Here is a 21,455-nt window from a genome sequence, read left to right on the forward strand (position 1 = left end):
GGGCATCTTCTTTTCCCAGGGAGCCTTGGTCTTCCCTTTGCCGTCTGCCGTCTCCTCCAGAGCACGAGGCCTTCAGGGGCCCAGCCACTCCAGAGCCTGGTGGGGAAGAGATGGGAGTCGGAGTGTAGATTCCTCTGCATGCCCATAAGGATCAGGCAGGTTTTCCTTCCTCCACCCCAATTAGCTCGGCTTCAGCCTGGATGGCTGTGGGTGGGGGGGGGGGAATTGCTCTTCCCCCCCATGGGCCAAGAGGCAGATTTTTTGCAATGGGGTGTGTGCGATGGGCCTCAGGGAGGGGCTGCCTCAGGAGGGATCAGATGGGAGGGAAGGAGCCACAGCTGAGAAAAGGGGTGGGGGGGGGAAAAGAAATTTAGAACTGAGCTGCCTGATCCTCCCAGTCTGTAAAAGAGGCAGTGGGCGGTTTGAACCCCCACATTTGCAAGACTGGAGCCTCACCATGAAACAGAATCAGCTCACCTGGGGCTGTTCCCTGCCTGCTCTGCTGGGGGGGAGAGGGGGGGCTTCCGGGGAAGCTGCCTCCAATTTCAGGGCGTCTCCTACTTTTCTAGGCCATCATCCACCCGGACACCAACGAGACCATTTTCATGCCTTTCCGAATGTCAGGTATGGGCCCAGGGGGGTCGGCTGGGTTTCGGGGGCTCACCTTCTCCAATCCTTGGTGCTTCTCTGTGCGGTCAGTGCCTGGCTCGGCCACTCCGTGCCCCCCCCCCTTCCAGCTGAATTCTTTGGGGGGGAAAGCCCAGTCCCAGGAGGGGGGGGGCTCCACCTTCCTCGCCCCCCTCCCACTGTAAATGAGCAAGCAGGCGAGGAGGAAGAGAATGGGAGAGATCCCAGAGGGCCAGCCAGGGAGAGCCATCCGCCCAGAGGGCCCTGATGGCCGCAGGATTCCCCTTCAGGTGGCCTCGATGGGCTAAGGAGGTCAAGGAGCCCACCTGACCTTCCTCAACTGGGGGTCCTGTGCCTGTACGTTCACACCCTGCCCTTGTGGGAATGCTCTGTGGCTTCTCGCGTGGGAGAAAGTGGGCTCCCTAAAGGGATAGCTATAAGGGCTAGCCTTCCCTCACCCGGCAGGTTCTGGGTGTCTGGACTACAACTCCCAGGATTCCTCACCTGGTTGGGCGTTCTGGAGGTTTTGGTTTACCCCCCCCCCCCACTTGGGAATCCTGGCTGCAGAACTCTGGCCGGCCATTAGATGGCACCGGTGGAACGTCTCTGTGCTGCCCCCCAGTGTTCACCTGAGTTCTTGCAGCCCCCATCCAGCAACTCTTCTTGGGGGGGTGGGGGAGTGCCTGGGTCTCAAAAGATGCCTTTCTTTTTTCCTTAGGTTACATTCCTTTTGGCACGCCTATTGTAAGTGTGAAAGCCTTGCACCTCCACTCCTTCCCTCTGCCTAGCAAGAAATGCCTTTCTTAGCTTTGTCTTCCAGTTCTCTGGTTCAGTCGGGACGTCACTCATGGGCTCCTTACGTACCACGAAGCCCCCCCCCCCCGTTCCCGGAGGCCCTTCTCTGCTTGCCGTTGCATTACTAGGCTGCCTGGGGCCCCCAGATGGCCCTGGGGGCTGGCTGGGCGCATCAAAGACCCCGTCCCTCTTTGGGGCCCAGCTGAAGTGGGTGGGCTGCCCTCTGCCTCCCTCCAGCATGGCTGCTACTGGGGGGCGAAGGACCAGGGAACAGAACTGCTGGCTGAGCGAGCAGGGGCCGCACCTGGGACGGGGACGGAGGAGGAGCCTGCGGCCAGAGAGGCGGCATTGAGCAGCGTTTGGCTGCCATTTTGTGGGGAGGCCTGTGCTTGGGCAGCCCTCGCCTCCTTCCGGGGGAAGCACTGGCCCCCGTTGCCTCCATCCTCCTCCCGGGGGGCCGCCCCTCCCTCTGCCGTCTCTTTGGGGAGCGTTCTGGCCACATTGCAGGAGACATATGGGCCTCGCAGTAATGATCTCTTGAAGAAGGCATGGCAGGGTTCCCAGCGTAAAGAGGGGAAAGGTGTCCTTATTTATGTTTAACATTTGGGTGGTAATCTGTAATTAACTTTGCAAAAAGTTAAACACAAATTTGAGTTAGCGATCAGGTTGACACCCGAATCGGCCCAAATCCAGGCCTGTCAGAGGAACTGAGAGCTGTCAGCGGAGCTCCGTTTCGCAAGCTGTAAATTATAAACTGGAACCCCTTGTCATAAAGCAAAAAAAAATGATTTTAAATGTTACATTTTAATTTTAACATTTATGCCAATTGATCTGTGAAATGTAGTGACATAATTGGCAGCTTTCTCAATCCCTGTCTGAGTTTTCAACTGAGCATACTGGAAGGAAGGAAGGAAGGAAGGAAGGAAGGAAGGAAGGAAGGAAGGAAGGAAGGAAGGAAGGAAGGAAGGAAGTGTTTTGAGGATGGATGGAGGCTGGGAACTTCCTTCCTTCCTTCCTTCCTTCCTTCCTCCTCCTTTTGTATTCTCCTTTATTTCCTCCTTCCCTCCTTCTCATTCCTTCTTTTGTATTTTCCTTTTCCTTTCTTCCTTCTTCCTCATCTTCCTTCCTTCCTTTTCCTTCATTTTCTTCTTCCTCCTCCTTTCTTTTTCCTCCTCCTCCACCCTCCTCCTCGGGGCTCCAGTTGAAGCAGATGTGAAGCTAAAATCGTCCAGGCTCTGGCCTCAGCTGACCTCCCCCTCAGAAGCCTCCTGTGTTGTGGCCCCCAAGGGCAGCCCTGGGAGATCCTCCATTCATGGCCGGGGAGGGGGGGGCAGGTCCCACAGATGCATGGCCCACACAAGGTGTCAGCAAGGCAGAAAGCCCCGCCGGTTGAATTTCAGCCTGCCTCGCCCATAGTGCCGGAGGCCTCTGAAGCCAAGCAGGGCTGAAGCCTTTGTCTCCGGGGAGATCCACAAATGTGGGGAGGGGTTGGGGGGGGCTTGGAATGGCTGCCTTTCTGCCTCTTCTGTTGTCTTCCCTCTCCGCCAGGAACCAGCAAGGAAGCCGCAGTTCTTGGCAGCCCCTGGCCCAGACGGAGGGATGACACTCAGCGTGCCTCTTGCAGGCAGCCCCTCGCCCACGTCTCTCCCCCCCCCCTCCCACTCATTTCTCTCCCTGCCGCCCCCCCCTCAGGACCCTCCTGCCCCTCAAGGAAAAGAATTAGGGGAGGGGTCTCCCACTTGGCCTCTTTAAGCCCAGAAGACTTCCTTGCTGACCTGTCGGCTGGGGAATTCTGGGAGTTGAAGTCCGCCAGGCTTAAAGTGGCCAAGGTTGAGACCCCTGATCTAGGGTCAGACAGTCCTCGGCTTACGACCGCCTGGGGAATCCCTTTCCTTTGGGCTAAAACAGCCCCTCCCTTTTCTCAGGTGTCAGGCCCACCTCCCTTTTATGCCCAGGGAGCCTTGGGGGCCCCCCGGAGGGGCTCAGCCTGCCTGGCGTTTGCACCTTCCTTGTTTTTGAACTCCCCCCTTTCCTCTCGCAGGTGGTGGGTCTTCTACTGCCAAACCAGACCCTGGCCTCCACCATCTTCTGGCAGGTAAGGAGCCTGCGGCCACCATCGGCTGGAGAAAGAGCCTCTGCCAGCCGCGGGTTTCAAGCAAGCACCCCCTCCCCAGGCCATTCATTCATTCATTCGTCCCCTGTGCCACCCCTCACACTCTGCCAACTGTCCTCCTTCATGAAGGTTGCCCCCCTTCTGCGCCCGTCTCTTGATTGGTTTCTCTGAGAGAGCCAGGGCCTCTCCTGCGTGCGTGTGTGGGGGGGGGGGGGGTGAAAGAGTTTTTTCCGGGCTCACCTGGAAGGGCTACTTTTGGCCGCTCAGCCCCCTCCTATTCCCCCCACCCCCCGTAGAGGTTCTGCCCCCCCCCGGGGACTGTCGGCCTGGTGCGTGTGCTGATTCTCTCCCCCGCTGCCTTCTAACCAGGGCTCCCTCCCTCTCTCTCCCCCCTTCTCCTTAGTGGCTGAACCAGAGCCACAACGCCTGCGTCAACTATGCAAACCGGAACGCAACCAAGGTGAGGTGGAGGCGGGGGGTGGGTAGGTCTCCGGCTTGGTTCCCCCGGCCCAGATCACCCTCCTGGGGTGCAGGGAGAGCCGCAGCGGCTGGGACTGGTCAGCACATCACCCCCTGGCCAGAGGTCCGGATGCCAGGGCACCCGAGAGCCCTCTGCCAACCTTTGGGCTGGGCACAGCATCTGCCTGTCCCTCGGGAAGGTCAGGGCCTCCTGGCACGTTGCCATCTCTGAAGGGACCCCTCTGCCCCTCCTCCAAGGGCCCACCGCCCAGCTGCTGGAGGCCAGCCATGGTAGCAGCCGGCCTCCCCTCCCGCCCTGCTGGGTCTCCGGCCCCAGAGTGCCCAGCTGAATAGCCAGAGGATTCGGGTGGGGCCCTGCTGCCCACAGGCCTCCCAAGTGGGGCTGGGAAGAGCTCTCCACTTTCATCAGGGGGCTCTCAGGGGCTGCAGACAAAGGGCTGGGGAGGGGCTTGCCTAACCCTCACACACACACACACACACACACACCACAGAGGGTCTTCGTTTCCTGCTTGTGATCTCAGGTGCTGCCTTCCTTTAATCAATCACAACAGAACTAAAAGGGACCTTGAGGTCTTCTAGTCCAACCCCCTGCTCAAGCAGGGAGTTCATATTATTTCAAAAGGGGGCTGCCCAGCCTCCTCTTCAAAGCCTCCAGTGACGGAGCTCCCACAACTTCTGAAGGCAATTTCTCTTCCACTGGTTAATTGTCCTCACGGTTAGGAAGTTTCTCCTTAGTTCCAGGTTGATTCTCTCCTTGATTCGTTTCCCTCCATTCTTTCTTCTCCTCTTCCTCCTCTTCCTCCTTCCCAGCCGTCACCGACCTCCAAGTTCATCCAGGGCTACCTGGGGGCCGTGGTCAGTGCCGTCTCCATCGCAGTGAGTGGACCTTTAAGGCTTCTTTTTCCCCTCTTTGGTGGTTGGGGGAGTGAGAAGCAGCAAGAACCCCCCCCCCCGCCCACAGCCTGTGGAGTGAGGGTCCCCACAGGGCTGGAATGGGAGTGGCGTGAGGGGGTTTGGGCACCCAGGATCTGTGGGGAGGAAGTGCTTTTGCTGGTCTTGGGCTTCCCCATAGAGGTGGAGGGGCCCCCAAGACGGTCCCTCCCATCTCCAGAGTTTCAGCCAATCAGCAGACTCAGTTTGGGATACATGGAGCAGGGGGGGGCAAAGCCGGCTCGGGAATTCTGGGAGTTGAAGTCCACAGGTCGTAAAGTTGGCATCGTTGCCTACCCTTGCAGTAGACTGACCAGCGAGATGCTGCCAAGGAGCCTTTGCCCAGATTGACCGCTCTTCCGTCCCAGGGTCCCGGCTCCTTGGTCCAGCTCTCCCACCCGCTTCTCATTTCCTCTCCTCCCGCCGGTCACCTGCCCTGCCTCTCAGCAACACCATTTCTCTGGTGAAAGTGCCCTGTGGCTTTCCCCCCGTCCTCCTGCCCACCTTGATAATTGTCTGCCAGGAGCTGCTCGGATGCGTTGATAGTCTGCGAATCCCCCACCAGCATCTGCCGTGGAGCAGAGGGACCCCACCGGCCTGGCTCCGCTGACCACTTAACACCACGAGGGACCCATGCGCGGTTTTGAGGCCGGCCGGGCAGGGAGGATCCGCAGCTTCGGCCTTGGCTGGGCCGTCCTCTGGTTGAAGCCGTCCATCCCCCTTCTCCTTGGGAAAGGAAGTGGATGATGGGCTTTGCAAGGGGAGGGGTAGAATGGATGGTTCCTAGTCTGCTGGCCCATATAATCTGACGGGCCAAGGGGGCTTCCTTGCCAAGAGCAGAGGCCACGTGTCTCGTGGTTCCCCTTGCCACACTTTTGTGAGCGTTGTCTTCTGGTTAAACGTGGCGCCCTGATGCCCAGCTGAATCTCGGGGGAGCCTTTTGCTCTTCAGGGTTTGGGGGGCTTCAGCGAGTCCCCACTTCTCCTCTCACTACCTGCCACATTCAGAGGCCCAGGACGGGTTTTGTCTTCAGCTGAAGGGCATTTAGCAGAGGGGGTTGGGGGGGGGGAGAGGCAGAATCAGGAAGACCCTCTCTCGGATGCCCAGCACGGGAGGGTCTCGGGCCCCTGACCTTCCCTGCGTCTTTCCCTGCAGGTGGGCCTTAACGTTCTCATCCAGAGAGCCAACCAGTTCACGCCGGCCACCCGGCTCCTGATCCAGAGATTCGTGCCATTCCCTGCTGTAGGTGAGACCCTCTGCCCTCTCCCGCAGGCTGGTGGTGCCGCTGGGGTCCCTGGTGCCCCCAGGCTTCAGCCCAGCTGGAGGTATCGCGGTCTTGGGGGGAGGCGATATCTGGCAAGCAGGATCAGGCATTCCCCTGACCCACCGGCGGCTGATGTGCGCGCGCGCGCGCGCACACACACACACACACACACGAGACCCCCACCCTGGGCTTTCCCAGGATCACTGCAGGCAGCCCTGCCTCTGCTTCCCCTGATTTTATGGCCCAGACCCCCAAGGCTTCCAGACTGGGGCCTCCCAGACTCACCCTGTGGGGTTGTGAGGGGCAGGGATGGGGCCAGGCAGTGCCCGCTCCCCCCACCCCCGCATGGCTGTGCCCAGAGCTTTTCCTGCCTCAGCTTGGCGGGGGGGGGGGATAGGGTTAGAAGGATGGGGGCTGGGGATGCCCAAGATGCTGTGGGGGGAGAGGAGGCACCAAGGGGGGTGGGGGAGCAGAGACAGCAAGCCTGGGAGGAGGGGCTCTGCCAGAGCAGCTGAGGCCATCCGGTGGTTTGGGGGAAGGGGGGGGGCTGACGCGCTTCCCCTCCCCCCAGTGACTCCATCAGAGACTTTGGGCCTGTCAGGCAGGGGGTGCAGCCAAACTGGGACACTATTCCCCCCTCCAGCGAATGCAATTTCAGCAGGTCCAGGGGGAGGAGAGTTCAAATTCTGACACCACCTCCTCCCTTGTGTGGGGTTGGGAGCAGTGGGGCAGGGGGCTTTCCCCCGTCCCGTGTGGGGTGGGCTCTCCTTCCAGCATGGCTTTTCAGCTGTTCCTCCCACTCCCCCCCCCCCACAGCGAGTGCCAACATTTGCAACGTGGTCCTGATGAGGCACACGGAACTGGAGGAGGGGATCGACGTCCTGGACGAGGAAGGGAAGGTGGTGGGATCGTCCCGGATCGCGGCCAGACACGTATGTGCCTCCTGGGGCTCCCAGCTGGCCTCTTTCTGCCAGGGCCGGGTGGGGGGGTTGAGGGTCCCAGCAGGGCCAGGGCCAGGGTGGGTGTGCAGAGGCTTCTGGGCCCGGTCTCTGCTGCTCAGGGAGTGAAGAAGGAGCCCCCCCTCCTTTGCCCCTCTGGGAACGTCTCCTGCTGGCCAAGGAGGGCCTACGCCATGGGGGGGGGGCATTCCTCTGCATGTTCTGACCGAGGGGGCTGCAGGGCTGCCCTAAGCTCTGCCAGCGGCAGAGTCCGTGCACTTCTGGGGCCCATGAGAGCAGGAAGCCCCCAGGATGAAGGGTCCTGTGCCCGATCGTGGGGAGGGGGGCAAAGAGGCAGGAGGGTTCGTAACTTCCCTGGCTGGAATTAATCAGCGACCGCCAGCTGTGTCTATGGGAAGATGCTCCAGATGTTTCCCGACCCCCCCCACCTGCCTGCTTCCCCCCCCCCGGCCCTGGTTCAGCCCTTCCATCTGCAGACCCCCCCCCCAGGCCTTTCTGCCTCTGAGTATCTCTTTGCCAAGCCCACCTACGCAAGGCCCCACGCAACGGATGGTGTCCCTGTTGCCTTTCCCACCCTCCACAAGAGAACACCTGTTCAGCCGGCAGAGGCCCTCTGGGTCGGAGACCCCCAGCCTTTGGGAAGGGAGAGCCCCTGCAGCCCCCTCAGTCAAAACCTTGCCCTCCCCCTGCCCAGAAGATCTGAGCTGCACTCACACTTTGTACCAAGGCGGCTGCCCCCATCCCCGAGTTGCTGCCTCCTCCAGGACGTGCAGGGGGGGCACTTTGCAAAGAACGGGGGAGGGGGGCAGGTGTGGGAGACCCGGGCTGCAACCTGCCAGGGCCCTTCAGAGCGTGGAGCCGGCAGCTTCCTGCCCCCGTGGGGTGAGAGAGACCCTGCCCAACCCCCCCGCAGGACTCCTCCTTGTGGCGGGCGAGAGAGGCCGTCTCCGCACCCCAATCAGAGGGCCCCCCCCCCCGTTTCTGGCAAGCGGCGCATCTGAAGCAGCCGCCCACCGTCTCTCCTCAGGCCCTGCTGGAGACGGCGCTCACCCGCGTGGTGCTGCCGATGCCCATCCTGGTCCTGCCTCCCATCATCATGTCCCTCCTGGAGAAGTAAGTGGGGCACAGAGGGCACTGGGGAGGGGGGGGCTCCCTCTAGGGCTGTAAGAGAGGGAGGGCCCCCCAGGAGGAGGGAAGGGCGTTTTGGGGTGTCGTATTCGCCAATATTAACGCAGAGGGACGTTCTGTTACCACATCTTCCCGCCACTCTGGGTGACGCCACTTTCAGGGCGTCTGCGCAATCGATGAGAAGCTCCTTCGTTTCAGTGTCTTTTTTATTAAATTTGCAGGCTACTCAACTCTGGGCAGCTGCCTTATAATTAAAGCAGAACCGTAAAACGGGGGGATGAAGGAACCAGGCGTGACTGAGAAATGTGCAATGTGGCAAAAACAATGGAAGAGAACATTGGTAGCTCAGGTGGAACTGTGGGGGTCCTTTGGTGCACCCGGAGTTTGGTTGTTTTGAAGACCTTTCATTACCTTACTAGGTAACCTCAGCGGTGCGCGTGAGTGTGGGGTTTCCTCCCTCTTTATATACGTACATAGAGGTTTGCCCTGCCAACATTGGTGGGTTTCCTCCTTGGTGGTTGCTTTGATTTGGGTCTTGTTTGCCTGGTGCTGATCCCGGCTTATCTTGGTCTTGGCTGCTGGAGGATTCGTGTCCTGCTCTCTTCTTTTTTCTTAGCTTTTTTTTGTCTCTCTTGAATGGTGTGTAAATTTAGTTCATCGCTATGTGTCTGTTGATGGCTGATTTGTCTGAATGCCAAGAGGAATTCCTTAGCATTTTTGGATTTTTGCTCACTGTTTCCTAGTTGAAACCGTGGTGGAGTCTGTCATATATTGTGCAATTAAAGAGTTGTCAGCATTCACACTGAGTAAAAGATACTCTACCGCATCCTTACAGATCTTCGTCCTCCTCCCTCCCCACCTCCCCGGTGTTCTTTCCCGGTCCCTGTTAATGAAACCTCTATATAGCTTGATTTAATTTTATTGAAAGTTTTAAAAATAAAACTGAACAAGAAGGAAAACAAAAAAAGGAAGAAAGGAAAAATGAAAAAGAAAAGAATGAAGAAGAAGAAACATAGAAAAGAGAAAAAAGCCAGTCTTCTTTACAACTTCTGTACAGTTGCAGATTCACTTCTTTCTCTGAAATTACATTGTGACTTTCTACAAACTGTCCTATCTAATCATCAAAGCCACAGGGCCTCCCACATCCATTTTCCCCCTGGTTTTCTTTTTTTTCCCTTTTTGCAAAAAAAAACCACAGTCCCAAAAGGAAAAGTTCTAGTTTCAGGTGTATATTATTCTTTAAAATCCTCTTAATCCATGTATATATTTGAATCTGGAATTTTCTAGCTCTTTTACACGTCTACCAAGCATGGTAAAATGACGCTTCTCATAACTTTGAGGTGCTTTTATACATTCTACAACTGTGTTTCTCAACCTTGGCCACTTGAAGGTGTCCGGACTTCAACTCCCAGAATTCCCCAGCCAGCGAATGCATTCTCCTCCTCCCCCTCCCCCTCCTCCTCCTCTCCTCCTCCTCCTCCTCCTCCTCCTCCTAGCACTGGTGAGATTCCCTAGTTTGGGTCACGAAACAGCTGCAAGGAAGCCTCCCAGCTCAGAGAGCCCCCGGGAGCCCCCAGTTCCCCATTTCGTGGCTCTAACCGGAGACATGGAGGCAGCCGTGTTGACTATAAACACGGCTCTTCCTGCCCCACCCGGAGGCTGCCCTGAGCCCCTGCCATATCGCCCGCTCAGCGCCTCCGTCTCCTCTGAGGCACAGGCCGCTCCGGAGCACCTGACCCGAGAACCCCCGGGCGTCCCGAGAGCAACTTCCATATGGAAGGCATTGCAGGCCCTCCGAAAACGCCGGCGACAGCTGCCACATTATGCAGGACGTGAACCGCTAATCAGCCATGTGCTGAAACTGGAAGGACGGTGCGCGTTCAAGCTCAGTGACACAGAGTGTCTGCAGCACAGATGCCCCGTCTGCACCCGCCTTCTCTCCGGGGCCCTTCGGGGGGGGGGGAGGCTGTGGCTTTCCCCCCCTCCCTTGGGCTGTTGGAAGGGGCTTCCTGCCTCCCTGAGGCCCTGTCCACAAGAGGAGGGGTCTCGTCCCCCCCCGAGGCCCTTGCTGTGAGGAAGAGCGCTGTCTTGGCAAGGGGGCAGAGGCCACTCAGGTGGCAACAGGGAGACCCCCACTTCCACTGCTGCTGGGCAGGAAGGAGAGGGGGGCTGCCTCCCATCCCAGTCTTGCCCCCTTCTTCCCAGGCTCCCAAGCATCCAGGGCCCCTTTTCAAAGCTTTCCGGGACCCCCAAGGACTTTTGGGCCAATGCCAGCTGCTCTCCTCTTCATCCAAAGCCGACTCCCCAAACCGGGCCACTTTAAGACCTGTGGACTTGCAACAACCAGAATTGCATCTGGCTGGGGAATTCTGGGAGTTGAAGTCCACAAGTCTCTAGGTGTGGGGAGCCCTGCTCTAAAGCAGGTTACAGGGTCTGCGTTGTGTGGCCTGACTAGCACGGACCACCCCCAGCCAGGATGTGCCACGGAGCATCCAGAGGGCTGGCCTTGATCCTGGAAGCCCTCCTCCCATCCAGGCCCCGGCAGAGAAGGATGCCTGGCCCCTCCGGAGGGAAGGCAGCCGCTCCCATGTGCACTCTGTACAGGGGTTCCCTGTGTTCCTGCATAGAGCTGCGGTGGTGCAGTGGTTAGAGTGCAGGACTGCAGGCTCCTTCTGCGGATCACCTGCAATTTGGCAGTTCAAATCCCACCAGGCTCCAGGTTGACTCAGCCTTCCGTCCTTCCAAGGGGGGGGGGGGCAAAGGAGGACCCAGATGGCTGGGGGGGGCAGAGGCTGGCTCTGTAAACTGCTCAGAGGGGGCCTGTATAAAGCCCTGTGAAGCCGTATATAAGGGCTCTGGCTATCATTTCCTGGAGCACCTCAACCGGGGCTGCTCTGGCAGTTGAGTCCAGCCAGGGAAATCCCCACTTGGGGTCCTCCCCGCCTCCATCCAAAGCTGACTGGCTCTTGAGGCTGTGCCTGCGGGGGCCGCGGGGGCAGTTGGGGGGGGGGCAGAGGCCGGGGCGGGCAGGGCCGGCCCCGACTGGTGTGCGGGATGAGAGTGGCAAAGCTTCCAGAGACCCGAAGGCTGAGCCTCCCTCTGGCTTCACTGTGAGTCATTTAGCCTGAACTTTGCGACTGCTGAGATCTGAGCCCCAATTAAGACATTGCACTTCATGTGATAATTAAGGCTTTTTCTTTAAATCAGGCCACAACGCCTCCTAATGAGGAGGCCCAGCCATTGTGATTTGAACCGGTCCGGGTTTAAAACACCCAGGGTGGAAGTCACACCTGGGAGCCTCACCTGCCAACGCTCTAAATTGGTTCTGCTCCCCGTAGGAGGAGAGGGGGGGCTGCAATTAAGCGGCTGCAAACGGGGTGGCCTGGGGAAGAGGGGCAGCGGCCCAGAGGGGGCGGGCGGGGCCCACCCGGGCTCCAGTGGGCTGCCAGCTTTGGTTGCGAGGGTGCTGGGTGGAATTTCAGAGGGACACCAGTCATCTCCATCAGGTGCACAGACAGAGGGGGTGGGCCCAATTGTCGGTGGAAGAGGTGTCCATGGGGGGGAGGAGGTGACAACCTGCGTCCTCCTGCCCCGCCTCCGTGGCTCTGGCTTGTTCAGGACCCCCCTTGGCAAGGCCAGCGTGTCTGTGCGTTGCCCGACTGGGGAGGGGATGAGCCCTTTGCCAGAGCTCTCAAGGATGGCGGAGGAGGGAGGGAAGAGAGGTCGTCCAGGCAGGGAGGGGGCAGCAGTGCCTCAGTGCTGCCCCCACCCTCTGGGTGCAAAGGGTCCTTCAGAGCCAGGGCAGGGTCAGGGGGCGCCGAGAGCCCTCACTCTCTTGTCCATCTTCTCTGAAAGGAGTCCAGAGGGGCAGCCGTCTCCACCTCCCTCCTGCAGCTCTGCTGGGGGCAAAGGGGGGCTTCCTGTGTCGGCCGGGATCTCCTCCAGCTTTCTAGTTTGGCCCTGGTGGCTCCTTGAGGGAGGGAGGGACAGGCAGGCTGGCAAGTACAGGAGATCAGGGCCTCCTGGCCAGGGTGGGTGGCGAGGGCCAGACCCCCACCCAAAAGAGGTTCACTTCTGCAGATGGCCTCCAGCCCTCCTCCCCCACAGGCCCCTGGGGGGCTAAATAGCTGGGTCTCCTCTCCCAAGGCGGCTGTGAGCGGGGCAGAGAAGGGGGTCTCTGGGGGGTTCTCTGTCTGAGGACGATGCCCGTCTCTCTTCCAGGACGGCTTTTCTGCGCTCCCGACCTCGGATGCTCCTCCCGGTCCAGAGCCTCGTGTGCCTTGCCGCCTTCGGCCTCGCCCTCCCCTTGGCCATCAGCCTCTTCCCCCAGATGTCCCAGGTGAGTAGCACGCTCCTTCCGGTCCCTGGAGGGGGGGTAAGGGGGGGGTCTTGTGGAAGGGGCCAAGGACACCCCTGAGCCCTCTCGGTCGACAAAGTGGCGGGCTTGGATGTCCTGAGCCCCAGCTCAGAGCTCCCGTGGGCAGGGGGCTCTCCCGCTGCCTCCCAGAGGGCACCAAGGGCTGCTTCCATGAATGGGTGGGGCCCTTCAGGAGCCCCAGAGTCTGACCTCTGCTGGCTGGGGGCAGAGGTGCCGCTTGCAGCCTTTGGGGTGGGGGAACGGAGAGTGCGTGGCACCCCAGAAAGTTGTTCTGGCTGCTGCCCCCCTCCACCCCTGAGCCCACCTTTCAAGGCCAAGCGAAGAGTCCCAGGCTCTCTTGGCAGCCGTGGCTCCCAACGTGGCAGGTGTGGCCCTTCCTTGCAAGGGGCCCTCCGTGGGGGGGGCATCCCTTTAACTTTATGGGGTGCTGGGTTTCTTTGCAAATAGCTGCACTTTCCCATCGACCCACGGCAGGAATTGGAGTTTCACCAATATAAGCACTGAGTAAATAATGGGGGGGGGCAGGGGGGCCGCCTGCAGATTTGAAAAATGAGTAAATGGTGGTTTTAGTCCAGTGTTTCTCAACCTTGGTCACCTGAAGACCCAGCAGAGCTGGCTGGGGAATTCTGGGAGTTGAAGTCCACGGTTGAGAAACACTGTTTTAGTCACTCCTCGATTTCATCCATGGAGGGGAGGGGATTTGCATGTGAAGGTCCCAGTTTGACAGGAAGGGTCTCTTCCTCCTTTCGTGTCTGGGGATCAGGAAGGGCAGCATCAGAGGATGCCTCCCCCCCCCGCGGCCTTTGCAATGGGCCACCTGGAGTCTCCGAAGGCCTTTCATGAAAGGCTGGGGTGGGGGTGGGATTGGCCATTTTAATTAGGGCACCACTTTAATCGATCACTTTAATGGGGTACCCAGAAAAGCTGAGGGGAGCCCCCTGATGGGCAGTGGCCTCTCTAAGGCACGTCCACCTTTGCTTGCTCTTCCCTGCAGGAAGTGGGCCTGGGGGAGAGGAGTGAAAACATGGCCCCTTGCCAACCCCCCAAAGGGGTCTGGGACCCCGGCACCCCAAGAGGCAGGAGGCGTTTGGGCTGCCTACCAGGGAGCCCCACTTGCAGGACCCCCGAGGCCCTTTCCTGGCGCTCCTGAGACAAGGGCTGGGGGGGGCCAGTGGGGCAGAGGCTGAGCCTGACTGCGTGGGAAGGCAGGGGCCCCCTGAGACCCTCCAGTGCCCAGCGGGGAGGAGGCAGAAAGGTTGGAGGGGCTTCTGGTGGGTCAACAGCTCCCCTTAGCCAACCCACCTTGGGACGAAAGCTGGGCTAAACGGAGCAACAGGATCGTTGAAGAAAAGATCCCACAGGGGGGACAAAATGGAATGTGAATGGAAATAATGAAAATAATTTTTAACTACTTTAAATAATTGAGTTGTGTCTCTGGGGACTTTCCCCCATTCCGACTCCCGGTTGGCTCCGATTTCCCAGAATGTCCCGGAGGGCCCCCAATGCTGGAGCCGTAAAAACGGGGCCCTCGTGGTGGCCTTGCAAAAGAGGCCCCTTTTTCCCCCGCCTGGTTCCCCCTGCCAGCCCCCCTTCCCACCCCCTCTGGCCCCGGCTGCCTCATTGCCCCTTTCAGCCTCCTGGGCTCCTCCAGGGAGCCTTTCTGAGGGCTGATCGATCGATTGACTGATTGGTTTAAATCCTTGGGCTCCACTCCCCCAATCCAAAAGGGTCCTGACTTGCAGGGGCTCCAGACGAGGGTCTCGGAGGGAGCTGGAAGGGGGGGTGGGACCCTGAAAGGCCCAGGCGAGCAGCAGTGCCCTGCGTGATGCCCGTTTCGAGTTTCAAAGCCTTGCCAGTGGGGAGGGGGCTTGGCTGTCCCTGCCGCTGCTTGCAGCAAGGAAGAAACTCCTCCTCTTCCTCCCTCTGGGCATCCACAGGTGCCCCTCAGCCTCCCAAACATTTCAGCCTGGCCTTGGGGGGCAGCTGCCTTGCCCAGCACAGGTTGGGGGGCAACTGTCCCTCCGCAGCCGGATGGACCAGCACAATCCGCCCGTCCGTGGATTGAAGAGCAGCTGAAGGCCTGATGCCCTGGGCCCCCTCCTGGCTCTGCAACCGGGGGGGGGGGAGCGGTCCTCCTTCGCCAATCTGTCTGAGCCTCCTCCCTCTGCTGGCAGCGCCACGAGGGAAGCAAGAGGTTAATGAGCCAAGAGAGCCGCGGTGTTGCGGCAGCAGCCGCACGATGACAGTGAGCAGCAATTACTAATTAGATGCAGTTTAACAGGAGGGGGGGTGACATCTCCTCTCCGCCAACTGTCAATAATTAGCAGATCTGGTGAGGCTGAAATGTGTCCACAGTTAAAAGGCGGCTCCTGCCTGGGAAACGAGGAAGAGGAGGAGGGGAGGCGTTGGTGGGCGGGGCCGGCCTCAGGGCAGGCGGGAGGGTCTGCCGGTCCTGCAGGGGGGCAGCGGGGGGCTTCTTCCGGAGAGCACGAAGGCTGGATCCGGTGTAGCGTCAGGGAAGGGTCTCAGCCCTCCGGGTGGCAGGAACAACGGATGGGTCTTCACCTCGGCAAGCCAGTTGCCCAACCTCTAGCCCGGCTGGTGGTCCTCGTGGCCAGGATGCCTTCAGGGTTTCAGCCCAGCTCCAGAGGCCTCGCCTGGGAACCGGCATGGATGCAGCAGGAGCTCCTCCTGGACTGCATCCTGGGCAGGAAAGCCGGAGACCCTGGGTACAGGATGGCTCTTGTGCCCCCTGCCCTGCCAGAGCCACTCCGCCACTGTGGGCCAGGGAGGGAGGGAGGATGGATGGATGGATGAATGAATGGAAGGAAGGAAGGAAAGAAAGAGAAAGAGGGGAAGAAGGAAGGAAATGCGTGGCTGCTTCTCTTGAGGGATCCCTTCTGAGTCCAGGGGTGCCAGTCAGGAAAGTGCCTTCATGGGAGGGGTAGGGAGCCTGCCCTCTCCCTCCTGGCAGCTTCCTTCTTGGCCTTGCTGGGCCACATCCATCTCTTCACGGAGGGCAACTCTCAGCTTACGTCCCTCCCCTTAAGCTTCCAGTCGCTCTTAGAAGTTCCGTTTGTCCTCCAGTTGCCTGAGTGGATCCTTCTCAGAAGAGTCCATTGTGGCTTTGTTGGGCTTTGAGAGAGAGAAAGAGAGAGAGAGAGAGATGACATTGCAAAAGTTTTTCTTTCTTATTTTTTTTTATTAAAAGTTTTAATGAGTTTTACAATTATATACCTTTCCCTTCCCTCCCTCCCCCCCAATCCCTTCCCCCTCCCCCCCCAGCCTCCCAGAGCAAATACAGGGTATAAACATTTAGCAACCATACACTAAAATAAACTAACTTTAGCATCGTCCCTCGCTTGTACTTTAACTCCCCTTTTCTGAAGCTAAGTTTAGATAAGTTGTAACATTCCTTGTTCATTCATTCATAAGCTATCTGAAATTTCTTAGTCCCATATTTATTTTGGATATAATCAATCCATCTTCTCCATTCCAGCTTGTATTTCTCTTCTGAATGGTCCTTGAGGTATGCTGATATTTTAGCCATCTCTGCTAAGTTTGTTACTTTTAACGTCCATTCTTGAATGGTAGGCAATTCTTCCTTCTTCCAGTACTGCGCCACCAACAATCTTGCTGCTGTTGTTAAGTTCAAAATCAAGTTAGTCTCTATAACTATACAATCTGTAATTATACCCAGCAAGAATAACTGAGGAGAAAACTTTATCCTCTTTTTAAGAATATTTTGAATAATCCACCATATTTTTATCCAAAATGCTTTGACCTTTTTACAAGTCCACCATATATGATAATACATACCATCAGCACAATCACATCTCCAGCATTTAGATTGTAAATTTGGGTACATACATGCTAACCTTTTGGGGTCTAAATGCCATCTATAAAACATCTTATAAAAATTCTCTCTCAAGTTTTGGGCTTGTGTAAATTTTACATTTCTTACCCATATCTTTTCCCATGTTTCCATCATTATTGGTTCTTCAAAATTTTGTGCCCACTTTATCATACAGTCTTTAACCAGCTCTGTTTCAGAATATGTTTCTATCAATATATTATATAACCTTTTTACATGCATTTGACTCTGGTCCCTAATTTGTTTTACTAAGTTATCCTCATTTTGCATAATACCAATTTCCTGGTCTTTTTTCCATCTGGCCTGTAGCTGTCCATACTGAAACCAGGTTTGAATTACCCTTTCCTCTCTTAATACATTCAAAGGTTTTAACTGTAATACACCTCTGTCTATGGTAAGAAGCTCTCTGTATGTGGTTGCATCCTGCTTTTGTTCTATGCTTATATTTTCTATCGTGTGTCTGGGTACTGCTCACATAGGTATCTTATCATTTAATTTGTATTGCTATTTTTTCCAGATACACAATAGAGCATTCCTTAAAATATGACTTTTAAAATTTTTATCCACCTTCTTGTCGTATATTAAATAAGCATGCCAACCATATACCAAATCATACCCTTCAATGTTCAGTATTCTATCCTCTGTTGAGTTGATCTAGTCACTAATTGTTGATAAAGCTACTGCTTCATAATATAATTTTAAGTTGGGCATTTTCAAGCCTCCTCTCTCACGTACATCATGCATTATTTTAAGTTTTATTCTCAGTTTCTTCCCTGCCCAAACAAATTTATTAATACCCTTCTGCCATTCTTCCAAATTTGCGTCTTTTTTGAGTGTTGGTATCATTTGAAAAAGAAATAGAAACTTAGGCAAAACATTCATTTTTACTACTGCTATCCTTCCCATCAAAGACAGTTATAATTTTTCCCATTTGTTCATCTCTATCTGTATTATATGCTATAATGGTTCATAATTATACTTATATAATTTCCCGTTTGAGGTTGTGATATAAACTCCTAAATATTTAACCTTTTTTACTATCTCGCATCCTGTTATTCTTTCTAGTTCTTCTCTTTGATTTGTGTTCATATTTTTAACTATCATCTTTGTTTTCCCTAAATTTACTTTAAATCCAGATACATGACCATATTGATTAATTATGTTCATTAAACCCATAGCTGATTTCTCCGGTTGGGTTAAAGTTACAGCCAAGTCATCCGCAAATGCTCGTACTCTCTATTCGTAATGCCTAATCTCAATTCCCTGTAAATCATCTGGCCCACGTATTTTATTCAGCAATAACTCCAGGGTTAAGATAAACAATGATGGAGATAGGGGGCCTCCCCTGTCTTGTTCCTTTTTCCCCTTGTTCAATTTTAAAAGATTCTTTTCTTTCTTATTGTTACTAAACATAATACTGCAAAAGCAGGGGGGAAAAATGAAGGGGCATAAAAGTGCATTTATCACATTTTTCTTAGAACAATTAGCTCAACTCTGCCTTGTTTATCATTATTTCAGGTAGTGAAACCTCATTATTCAGGTTAAATTGCCACGTTGGCACTTTGCAATAAATAAGGGGGTTTTGGGTTGCAATTTAAGCACTCGGTGCTGAAAAGATTCGCCTCCCCCCCCCACTGCCCTAGAGGATCTGGAACTTCTGGATCAGCTGGTGAGCAAGAATCTGGTGGATTTTGCACGATTTACCCAAAATGATGATGCCTAGACTAGAATTCTTGCAAAAACAACCCACAAAGGAGTCAAACGTTTCACCAGATCGAAAGACGCGCAGCCCCCCTTTTCTCTTGGGCCCTGCAAGGAGAGCAGCGAATGTTCTGGCCTTCTGGGCTGCCTTGGGGGGCTTTGCAAGACTGCAGCTCCCCCAAATGTCCCTCCCCATGGGCGTCCCAGGAAGAAGAAGAAACTCCACAAAGGACTTCGCCTGGTTGGCTTAGCCTGGCTTCCTTTCTACACACCTGGGCCCACAAGGACTGGCCTTCCCTCGGGCCACCTGCTCACCTGAGACCAGCCCTGAGGTTCCGATAACCACCTGGACGACGTTCAGGATCTGCTGAATCCAGTGTTTCAGGGGAGAGAGGAGGGGCGTCAAGCTACTCTCCAAAGCACCTGAAGGCCGGACAAGGGACAATGGATGGAAACTCATCAAGGAGAGAAGCAACCTAGAACCAAGGAGGATTTTCCTGACAGTGGTAAAAATTGAACAGAAGTTGTGGATGCTGCGTCACTGGAGGTTTTTAAGAAGAGACTGACATGGCAAAGGGTCTCCTGCTTGAGCAGGGGGCTGGACTAGAAGACCTCCGAGGTCCCTTCCGGCTCTATTCTGATTGGTTGGTTGAATCCAAAGCTGCCCTGCAAGAGCCCAGGGAGGGCCCAGCTTTCTAGGGAGAAGAAAGAAAAGCTTCCATCAAGGACTTGAACATTAATACGGATCCCAATCTTCTTCAGAGGTTTGTCCCCCCAAGTGTCGCCCTTGGGATTCAGAAGGGTTGAGCCCCCCTTCTGCCGAAGCCGAAGGCCTGGCCTGGTCCAGGGAAACGGTCCTCTTTTCTCTTGGGAAATGCCCTTCCCCCTTTGGCCAAGGTGGCGCAGTGGTTAAATGCAGCACTGCAGGCTACTGCTAGATCAGCAGGTCAGCGGTTCAAATCTCACCGGCTCAGGGTTGACTCAGCCTTCCATCCTTCCGAGGTGGGTGAAATGAGGACCCAGATTGTTGGGGGCAATATGCTGACTCTCTGTAAACCGCTTAGAGAGGCCTGAAAGGCCTATGAAGCGGTATATAAGTCTACTGCTATTGCTATTGCTATTCCTCCTTTGGCCACCCCCTGGCTTTGGTCCTGCTCTCTGGAACCAGAAGAAGCACCTTCTTCTTCTCCAGGTGAGCCTGAAGGGACCTTTCCTTTCCCCGAATTCCTCCACGCTCTGCTTCCACCCCTTTCAGCGGCTTTTGCCCCACCTGGCTGGGCTTAGGACCCCGGGAGCCTTTTGATTGTCAGTTTCTTCAATCCGGGGAGCCAGGCTGAGCCCGATGCCGCAGATGTGGCCATTCCCCCCCTCCCCAGCAAATCCTCCTTCCGCCGATTCTCTAGCTCTGTTGTGCAAACAGAGCATTCTTCCCCCCCCCATGGGGGACGGGGGGGGGGAATCAGGACAAGAGGTTCAAAGGCACCTTTTCACACCTGGCACCTGCGGGCTGCTGGGTACTCAGCTGCCAACTCAAAGGTTCCTCTTGCACGGAGAAAGTGGAGCCTCTGAGAGCCGCTCAGGAGCATCACTCATCCCTCGGACGTCCCCTGCTTTAAGATGTCAAACAGGAGGAGGTGATCAAAGGCCGGGGCGGAAGAGCCGAGGCCCCGCCGGGTGCCCTGGGGCAGGGAATTGCCCTTTTGGGATCTCTCCTAGCGGGCACCTCTGCCCCGGGCCTCCTTTGCCATGGAGACTAAAAGGCCAGGTGTGGGGGAGGAGGAGCAGGCCGAGACCTTCGGAGGCCAAAGGTTCCTGGGGAAAATGCAGGAGAGACACCCCGGTCCTGGGCGACTCCATCTCCCCAGGCTGGGTGGGGTGGAATGAGGCAAAGCCTCAGAGGCCTCCACACCCGGGAGACAAAGGCAGGCCAGGTGTGGGCCTCCCTCTGAAGGGAAGCTTGGCCCATCCAAGGCTGAAGGGAGGAAGGCAGCTCTTCCGTGGGCTGAGTCCTTCAGGCAGCACCAAGCCCCCTCTGCTCCTCGGGGGCTGGAGGGGACCAGCAGCTCCTCCCCCACCTGCTTGGAGGGCGGACCCCTCCCGGGTGGGTTGGTGGGCTGGGTGCAGAATCTGGACTCGACTGGCTTTGTGTCCAACCTCAACTCTGGTGCTCCAGGAAGTTGGACAAGAAACAAGCAGTTGACTTTACAAGGGAAAAGATTTCACTGAGAGATTGACGAACGAACGGCAAGAGCCGCCGAGCTGCAGGTGGAGGAGCTCTCCTTCGGCAGAGGACTTGAGACAGTCTAGATGATCTTCAAGCTCTCTTTCGGAAATACGAACCAAAAAATTCTTCCAGGGATGAGAGGAAAGGCTGAGCTGCTCCACCAGACAACCACAAAGAGCAGGGAGAAGGGCGGGATTCAAACCCCAGACCGATAGGAAGTACGACTGGGCCCTCCCAATGTGATGCTTGCCAGACATCTGTGCAGATTTGTCAAGAACCCCCCTTTCCCCCCTTTTTGCATGAAAAACATATTTGGGGTGTACTTAAGAGTCGGTGCCTTGATGACTGGGGAGCTCCACAGACATTCAGAATTTGTGACTCTTTAAATATTTCTCAATATTTCCGCATAAACATGAGCTAAAATGTTATCTGTTTTCCACTGTAAGTCCTCAAACAAGATATAAAGATCTTCATTAAACACGGGGGTCAAAAATAGGAATCCGTGAACAAGTATCATGTTTCTGGATCATTTCTTTTTTTTTTCTTTTTTTAAAAACTTTTTATTTTGTTTATACAAACTTCACATCTTTGCAACACATTACACTTCTTTTACATATCTGTTGTGATTCTTTTATCTGCACATAGAAGTCTTTTATAAATATATATATATATATATATATATATATATATATATATATATATATATATATATATATATATATATGTGCATTTATATTATTTCATACATCTTTTTTCTTCATTCTATATATAACATTCTATATATTCTATGTATAACAACCTTTATTACATTTGAGTCGCTTTGAATCCATTTCCTATTATTTATTTGCTAGAGTCTATTTCGTATTTCTATCTTTTAATCATTTTCCGGTTTTGTAGTTGTTTTTTAATTTGTTGATCTCTCTCTCTTCCTTTCTTTTTTTGCTTTCCTGCTTCTTCCCCCCCCCCTTTCCTCTAGCCAATT

General features: G+C 55.5%; 1 protein-coding gene across 5 annotated transcripts in view; it reads left to right on the top strand.

Annotated features, from left to right (window-relative positions):
• Positions 1 to 21,455, top strand: part of SFXN5 (sideroflexin 5) — a 45,882-nt gene that overhangs the window by 19,338 nt on the left and 5,089 nt on the right. For 4 of the 5 annotated variants that reach the window (XM_087723871.1, XM_087723874.1, XM_087723872.1 and 1 more), the window contains 9 exons: positions 570 to 624; positions 1,346 to 1,371; positions 3,464 to 3,517; positions 3,939 to 3,995; positions 4,826 to 4,891; positions 6,101 to 6,191; positions 7,026 to 7,141; positions 8,196 to 8,281; positions 12,518 to 12,635. In XM_087723871.1, coding sequence (XP_087579997.1) covers positions 570 to 624; positions 1,346 to 1,371; positions 3,464 to 3,517; positions 3,939 to 3,995; positions 4,826 to 4,891; positions 6,101 to 6,191; positions 7,026 to 7,141; positions 8,196 to 8,281; positions 12,518 to 12,635 — 669 coding nt within the window. The remainder of the gene's footprint in view (positions 1 to 569; positions 625 to 1,345; positions 1,372 to 3,463; positions 3,518 to 3,938; positions 3,996 to 4,825; positions 4,892 to 6,100; positions 6,192 to 7,025; positions 7,142 to 8,195; positions 8,282 to 12,517; positions 12,636 to 21,455) is intronic. The other variant, XM_087723875.1, reaches the window with a different exon arrangement.

This window comes from Thamnophis sirtalis, unplaced genomic scaffold, assembly GCF_051295495.1.
Source record: "Thamnophis sirtalis isolate CommonGarterSnake01/CBP01778 unplaced genomic scaffold, rThaSir2_p1.2 scaffold_10, whole genome shotgun sequence".
Classification (NCBI taxonomy): domain Eukaryota; kingdom Metazoa; phylum Chordata; class Lepidosauria; order Squamata; family Natricidae; genus Thamnophis; species Thamnophis sirtalis.